General features: G+C 45.8%; 1 protein-coding gene across 5 annotated transcripts in view; it reads left to right on the top strand.

Moving 5' to 3' along the window:
• tnikb (TRAF2 and NCK interacting kinase b) overlaps positions 1 to 8,129 on the top strand; it is a 59,827-nt gene that overhangs the window by 34,383 nt on the left and 17,315 nt on the right. For 4 of the 5 annotated variants that reach the window (XM_005753598.2, XM_005753595.2, XM_005753596.2 and 1 more), the window contains exons 15-17: positions 1,678 to 1,872; positions 2,999 to 3,298; positions 6,423 to 6,539. In XM_005753598.2, the coding sequence (XP_005753655.1) occupies positions 1,678 to 1,872; positions 2,999 to 3,298; positions 6,423 to 6,539 (612 nt within the window). The remainder of the gene's footprint in view (positions 1 to 1,677; positions 1,873 to 2,998; positions 3,299 to 6,422; positions 6,540 to 8,129) is intronic. The other variant, XM_005753599.2, reaches the window with a different exon arrangement.

Consider the following 8,129-nt stretch of genomic DNA (forward strand, 5'->3'; position numbering starts at 1 on the left):
ACACACACACACACACACACACACACACACACACACACACACACACACACACACACACACACACACACCGTGTTTCCATATCTTTGTGGGGACATCTAATTGACACAATGCTTCCCTAACCATCAAAATGAGCGCCTAATCCTAACCCTGACACTAAACCCACATTGTGACTCTGAAATGTCTTCAAACTCGTGGGGATTGGGATTTTGTCCCCAGAAGGGCCGTTGGTCCCCACAAGAACAGTAAACTTTCACGTTTTGGTCCCCACAAAGATACGTAAACACGGTCACACACACACACGCCTAAAAGGTCTGCTGCAGTCTTTCACACGTGGCTCAGATAAATGCCAGACCTCTAAAGGGACGTTACAGTGTGAGGAGAAATGTCAGCCGATGGCATTCAGCTCGTCACTTATAACCCTCGACGTAAGAACACACGCTTCTCTAAGATGTCTTTTTATATTTAAGAATTTTCCTCTTTCAGTCAATTAATAGAGAAACAAATGGGGAAAAAAGAAGTAAAGTATAAAGTGCGGGATGCGTTTCAAAAAGCTCATTTTACATTGATCGTGACTGTAATAGTTCTATAATCTGATGCTTTAAATGCATATTAAAATTGTGCAGCACCATCAACGTTTGCCTTGAACCAAGAGCTGCAGACGGCGTGCAGCTGTGCATGTTCCTGTGGCTGCAGCTGTGCTACACACTGACGTTCCTTTACGCAGACCAGTGTCATTCCCAGCATCTTTACCTTTAGTAGCCATTACTTTCATTTCATGTCACAGATCAGCTCAAAGACTGTGAGAAGAACTTGGGGGTAAGAAAAAGGTGGAGCTCATAGAACTAATTAGCACCTGCAGCAAAGCAAACAAAGACACCCAGAGCTCAGGTGGCTCAGAGGTCGTTATCAAGATACATCAAATTAAACGTGTTCGTGATATCATAAAACAACTCCTCCCCAGTGCAGTGTCGCTCCATGCTGCTTAGTCTTGGTGCATCATTCATTAAAATAACCAAAAAGCACCTCAAAGGTTCGACAGCGTCTGACGTGTCAGGCCTAACGTGCAGGATGGAAGCAGCAGAGACGGACCTCACGCTTATTCTACTCAGAGGCAGCAGCAGAGTTAGCCAGCATGGCAATTAGATTTTTGAGCCATCAAATGTTTTGTAATTGTGTTGCAGTCACTGGAGTGCTCTTGGATCATTTCTCCACCCACAAATGTCTACTCCTAACAGCCAGTGGCAGAGCTACTTCCTTCCAAACTACAGCTGATAGCTGGAATTAACAAGAGCTTCTGAGGAAGTCGTGCGATTCTTTCTGCATGTATCTAAAAGTTCAATCAAAGAGCTCCACTTTTTCAGCTCTCTCTCATCCTGGCAGTCAGCAGTGTCAGCGGGCTTCGCAGTCTGTGGGAGAATCTCAGCGGGTGGGTTTTGCATTTGGTCTAAACACACCACAGGAGCAGTGCTCTGGTGTCTACATGCAGATCAAATGCAAGACGGTCTCAAGACGTGCAGGATAATTAAAGTAGCACAAAGGTTTCTCTTTGCACTCGTGCACACAGGCCATGTTGAGCTGAGCACACGAGCCCGTTTGTTTGAGGAAATGTGATCCTTGTTGTTTTTATCTCTGCAGCTCGACCTGCGCTCAGCTGACGTCTCTCTGTTCTGTGTGCAGGAGTACAAGAGGAAGCAGATCGAGGAGCAGCGGCAGGCCGAGCGGCTGCAGAGGCAGCTGCAGCAGGAGCGGGCGTACCTGGTGTCGCTGCAGCAGCAGCAGGAGCCGGCGCGACCGCCGCAGGACAAGAAGCAGCTGTACCACTACAAGGATCAGGCGCCCAGCAGCAACGACAAGCCCACCTGGGCCAAAGAGGTAGCCTGCAGGGCCGGAGACGCAGTTTCACCTTACTTTCTTTCATTTTAGTGCTGGTGCATGCTTCTGGGGGGGCACAAGTCATTTAAGTACAACATTTAACCGGCAGCATCATTTATGTTGATGAGTGTGGAAGAAGCTGTTTCAAGGCGGCTTTGCTCTGATTGGCTGCCCCTCGCAGCAGAGGTGGCCATGTTAGTGACACCCTGTCCCCGCTGACATCACACAGAGCCTGAAACTGATTGTTGATTTTTTGATGCTTTTGATCGATTAATACAAACAAATCTTTGCATAAAATAAGAATACAGCTACATTTAAACAAGTTTTTTGCCACATGTTATGAGAAACATTCGATCGCACTAAAGTCAGACTATTGTTTGTTTTCCCTTTGTGACTATTGGAAAAGTGGTTAAGCACCAACACCTTCCAACGTGTTTCAAGAAAAGAGCTTTTACGGCTCTGAGGATGTGACGCTGCTGTGCAAACAGGTGCTGCTAGCATCCAAATGTGCACACATACACTCAGGTGAAGCTCTGCTGCAAAGACAAAAGGCTGGTTTATATGTGGGAGCAGGAACAAGACTTACCCACTGAGCAGCTTGTGGTTCCACTCAGACTCACACAAACAGATGTTTCCATTTATAGCAGCACTAACTGAGCTGGAGTCGTGTGAATCAAAGGCCAGCGCGCTCTGTTTGTTTCCCACCCTGCAGGTATCATCGGAGCTGATCTGCAGAAGAGTCTGCGATAAATAAAAGTGACAACTTTCTGATTTCTTTCATTTTCCAGGTGAAACAGCAGAGCGGCAACAAACAGGCGGAGAAACTACCAAAATAAGAGTTTCATTTTAAAAAGGCTTGATGTGTAGTGACTTGAGTCGTCCGTGTTCGTCACTAACAGGGTGATGAGCTCAGCGTGTTAAAGGTCAAACTGAGTCGTAGTGAGATGTTTTTCTGCCTTTTGGAGTGTTTCTGTAAAGAGGGCTTACGTTCCTCCCATCAAACAAATGTGAATGCAGATCACAGATCTCACTCTCTGGACACCAAAACCAGCGAGTGTCCTCCTCCTGTCCTCCTCCTGTCCTCATGTGCGTCTTCTCCTCGTTAAACACCCACCTTGCCTTCCAGGTGATGCGTCGAGCTCAGAGCAACTCCCCCCGCATCGCCCCAAAGAACTATAACTCCTTCACAGAGAAGCAAGACATCAACTTTGAAGAGCTCCTCAAGCTCCCTGGGTACAAACCTCGGCCCCGTCCCCCCTCCTACCCTGTCCACGTCAGCCCCACCAGACATCACATTCACACACCTCGAATCCGCATCACCTGCGTCCCCGAGCCCGCCTACTCTGAGCCTGTGGGGTCCCGGAGGAGCCCTGACAGGAGTCCCGACAGGAGCGCTGACTCCAGGGGCCGCAGCCCCAGCCGCTTGGTTAGTCGGAGGAGGAACAGATGCTTCCTCATCTTGCCGTCTGTCCAGCTTCCTAATTAACCTCCTGCTGGGATGATTTCCCTTTAATCTCTAATAAGAGCTCCTCTAACCAGGTGAACTGTCTAACTGTAACTCTGGGATGATGTGCACTCCTCCCTTTCTCACCTCCTCTCACCACTTGGATCTGTTGGTTAAGCTCCTCTTTGATTGGCTACCTCTGCACTTTCAACCACTTTAGCTCAAAATGTTGAGTTTCCACGGACACCATGCTGTTTGCAAACACACTCATTACAAGGCGCGCAGTGATGTTACATATAGCATACTGATGTATTCTTATGGCATATCTACAGCATATATAGGTGTAGACGAAGGAATAACCTAGGTAACCTAGCCAAAATGTATGGCACGCCTACAGCGAGCCTACAGAGTAGCTCCTACACAAACCTGCAGCTTACCTGTGTACCTGCATGTCTATGATGTACCTCGGAGCTGCCATGATGGCCTTTACTGCACTAACATTCTCACGTTCAGCACAAACGTTTTGTGCAGAGATAAGTATAAAATCTCTCTAACAAAGAAAAGACGACGATACAGCTGAAGCAGTTCTGCTGCAAAACAAGGACCTTAGTTGATACCAGATGAGCCCAGAGTTTTACTAGTGTGTATTTCTTTAAAAAAAGCGTATTGATCCCAAAATTTGAACCTGCAAATCTCATTTTTCCTTCTATTCCTGTTAATTATCTGGAATACTGAAGAGGTGTATGTCACTGAAACACAAGTAAACCCATGTTTTGCTCCGGGCCTCCAACTACATGGTGGTCAGTGACTCCAGCAGAGACCCTTCAAATGTTTTTTTATACAAGTTAAAATTTGTATTCCACAAACAGCATCGCTGACGTGACATAGTTTGTTGTTTTGGGATGTATGTAAGAACACTTGGTCGCTGTAACACCTGCCCTCTTACTTTTCTTTCCAACTCTTAACTTTAACCATCGCTTTCCATTTTACAGGCTACTGACTGTGCTGGTGCTGCAGGGTGATCTCTGCCCAGAGCAGCTCTCACTCTGGTGCTTCTCAAACCTATGCTGTGCATGCTGTTGTATAATATTTACAGGTCATTTGAGTTTATCTGCTGATTTAGAGCAATAAAGAGGATAAAAGCGGGTGAGAGTTTAAAGCCACCCAGACTGAGAGCTGCTCTGTTATTGCATGCTGTGATTTTATCTCTAACATGTACTTAATCAGATTTCCTCTTCGAGGCTTCATGTTAACTTCATGTTAAATTCCAGGTTGTTGAAGTCGTTATTTGTTCTGTAGCGTTGGTTTTATTTGCCTTTTACACTCTTGCACAGAAGGTACGAGCTCATAAAATCTGTGTTTCATGTGTGAACTCTGCTGATTTTGTCCAAACCATAAATTAGGGCCACTTTAAACTCATGACAGACTCACATTTAGGGCAGAGCTCCAGGTCTGCCCCCTGGTGGCAGCTGGTGGACAGATGTAGGACAGCTGCAGCTATATCGGAGTTTCTCCCAGCGGACGCTGAACATGGAAAGCACACTGTGTGCAGATAGGTCTACCCTCATCTCCCAGGATTTCCCTTCGAGCTTCAGAAGAGCAAATGTTTCCATCACAATGTTCCCCTCTAAAAACACATGACCGCCGTTTAGAGAGAACCGGCCCTGTGGAGGTGCACCTCATCAGGGGCCACAGGTGACGTGTGCAGCCAGCTCAAAACCATCAGACGTGATAGTTTGTTAAGCTGACAGTAGAGGAACGAAGAGCAGACTTACAGTGTTTTACAATTTAATGAGAAGCAGCTGAATTCACACAGAAAACAACTTCTTTTAAAAAGTCACTTTTATCTGACCTGAAGACAAATAACTTCTTCTTCTCCTGTAGACTTACAAGCTGAAGTCATCAGCCACAGTAACCAGCAGCAGAATATGAAACTGAGGGAAAGAGATCAGATGTGAGCTCTTTATTTAACTAATGCAGGAGAAAAGGCCCTGAGACAGACTTCACTTTACTGCACTGTAAAACACATTTCAGGTGTTATGTAAAGATAGCAAAGAAGGTAAAAGTAGACATACTTAATGTGTAATAATGCCCCAATCAGTGTTTCATGTTGTTAATAGTTAAGTATATAATAAATGTAATAAGTTCAGTAAAGGCCAACGTACTGATTTTCCTGATGAATCAATGTGTTTGTTTAAAAAATCCAAATACAAAGAGTCAATTTTCCATCTACACACTTCAGCTCCAACTAAATTACATTTTTAAAACATTTCCACAGAAGCTCAAATAAATCAAGTCATTGTGAGAATTAACGGCACCACCGCTGGCTGGAGATCAGACCTCCAGATGTTGGTTTAGCCACATGTGAGAACAGCCGTTATCTTTTAATGACGCCTGTTTTTATTTCGTATCCATCAAACGCTTCATTAAGTCCGATACGTCCAGTTTTCATTTACAGTTTGACATGAACTAAAACATCTTCCTGTTGGGAGCAGAACAACGTGATATCTATGTAAATATGAATAAGTGTGTATCGCTTACCGAAGTTCATCTAAATGTTTGTGTGCAGAGATGCACACAAACAATAAACAATATTGAGCTGTAAACAGTAACTCTGCTTCTTTAGCAGGTTAATAAACCTGTGCAGCAAAGAGATTCATTTGCTATCATGTGTCTGATGTGCTGCTTCTGCTGTTGCTCCTGTGTTATAGTTTTAAATAGTTGTGGTGAAGCCAGCTTCATTTTCTGCATCTTTCGAGCATTAAAAGCAGTAAATAGACCTCATTTTTAAACGAATCCATTTAGCTCTGCACAGAACGAGCAGAAGCACAGTTTAACCTCCCGAAACAATTATTCGTTTCTACCTGAGGAACAAAATGTGTCAGACTTGGTAACGAGCTACAGGAAAACTCCCAGAAGAAGAAATCAGTCAAATCAGCTTTAAAACCAAAACATGTGAACAGACACACACAGCTTAGAGGACACTTTCATCATGGTGTGTGTGTGTGTGTGTGTGTGTGTGTGTGTGTGTGTGTGTGTGTGTGTGTGTGTGTGTGTGTGTGTGTGTGGGAACATTACCAGCTGAACCTCTTCTCCTGCATTGCAGCATAAAGTCTCCAACCGGATCTCCGACCCAACCCTGCCGCCTCGCTCCGAGTCCTTCAGCAGCGGGGGCATCCAGCAGGCCCGGACTCCGCCCATGCACCGCTCCATGGAGCCACAGGTGTGTGACCTGTGTTTGTGTGTTTGTCTGAGTGTGATAACTTAATAAAACTTAATAAAAGTTTATTATATGTACGTTGGTACGGTGCAGTGGAATTCACTGGTTCTCTGGGACTCACCAACTGGCCCGTCTCTGAAACAGGAGGAGAGGATTAGACTCAGGACTGTGGATGTTGTGGTTATGAGGTTGTCCTCTCTGCTAGCTTCAGTATCGTGTCCACAGGATGTCAGTTTAGTTTAGTTTAACTCGCTTTAGCTTTTTTAATCAATCAGTGAGCAGAGCTCCTTTCGTGATCAGCGTTCAGGCCGCTCAATAATGTCTCTCAGTTATTGGACACAAAGAAATTTGTACATAAAATATTTGCAGAGAATGAAGCGTGTGTGTCCTGGACATGCACGCACATGCAGATACAAACCCTCCACACTTCTGTGGAACCGTCACAGATGCCCACGAGTGCATTTTAACGTGATGAATTCAAAGATCGGCGAGTGTTGGAGCCAGCGAGGTCGCTCCGTGTCGTCGATGCGTCCGATCGTCACGGACACACGTGGGTTTTGGTTTCATCAAAGGCGAAGCAGCTGAAATGAAACTCTGAGCTCTTTTGAACATCAGCAGAGTGGCCTCATTAGTGCAGGAGAGGCTTATGTGAATGGGATTAAGTGTCTGAGAGGAGCTAGAGTGAGACAAAGATTAATAAGGAGATTGTCGGGTGTGATGGAGCGGTGTCGGCAGGCGGTGACGCAGCATTGTGCTAGAAAGTGCGCAAAGCTTTGTGACGGCTTTTGATCGTATAGATGAAGAGCAGGAGGAGGATCAGGATGAGCAGTTATTGCGAGTTTCTCCTTTGTGAGTATTTGAGATGAAAGTTATGTATCTTTGCAATATCACCAGCCATCCCTGCAGCGAGTCTCTCATGCTGTGGTGGAGGTCCAGCTGCACCGTCTGTAGTCTTTCCTGATCTGCAGCAGGAGTGAGCTCGGCGTAGTGGCTCTCCACCCTCTGGGCTCTGGTTGGCGTGACCCTCCAGCTGGCAGCAGGTATCAAGATTAAAATAAGGGGCCCGGAGGAATGAGAGTGTTTGATCAGAAATAAATACAGTGAAGAAAACTGGTGCATGAAATGTTGTAATAATAAAAGCGTCGTGAAAGCCTGGAATCACTGTTTGATTTCAAATCCACTGTGATGGAGTACAGATGCAAAATGACAGGAATCCAGTCGGCAGGGTTACTCATCAGTAACAGTAAGTTTGGTTCTGGGTCTCAGCTTGTCTGAGGAGCTTTCAGCAGTTTATAGGTGTCACCCCCTCAAACTGGGTGGGGTCTGTTTATGTTATGGGAACAGTGGATGGTAATGGAAACATGCCAGACTTTTCCTTGGCATCCCTCCGTCTGTGCTCAAGTAAAGCCGGTCTGTGGGGAGTAGTTTCAGTAAAACTCTGGTAGGAGCTGAGTCCTGCAGGTGTGATGCACCTGTTTGTGTGACATCAGGAGACACGGACAAACTCCTGGGCTTGGACAGAACGCTGCTGCACGTCACCAGCAGGAGGCGCTGTGTGTCTGCTGGGCTGTTGGAGAAAATACTCACACACAC

Source organism: Pundamilia nyererei, unplaced genomic scaffold, assembly GCF_000239375.1.
Source record: "Pundamilia nyererei isolate P.nyererei 1_Seehausen unplaced genomic scaffold, PunNye1.0 scaffold00442, whole genome shotgun sequence".
NCBI lineage: Eukaryota > Metazoa > Chordata > Actinopteri > Cichliformes > Cichlidae > Pundamilia > Pundamilia nyererei.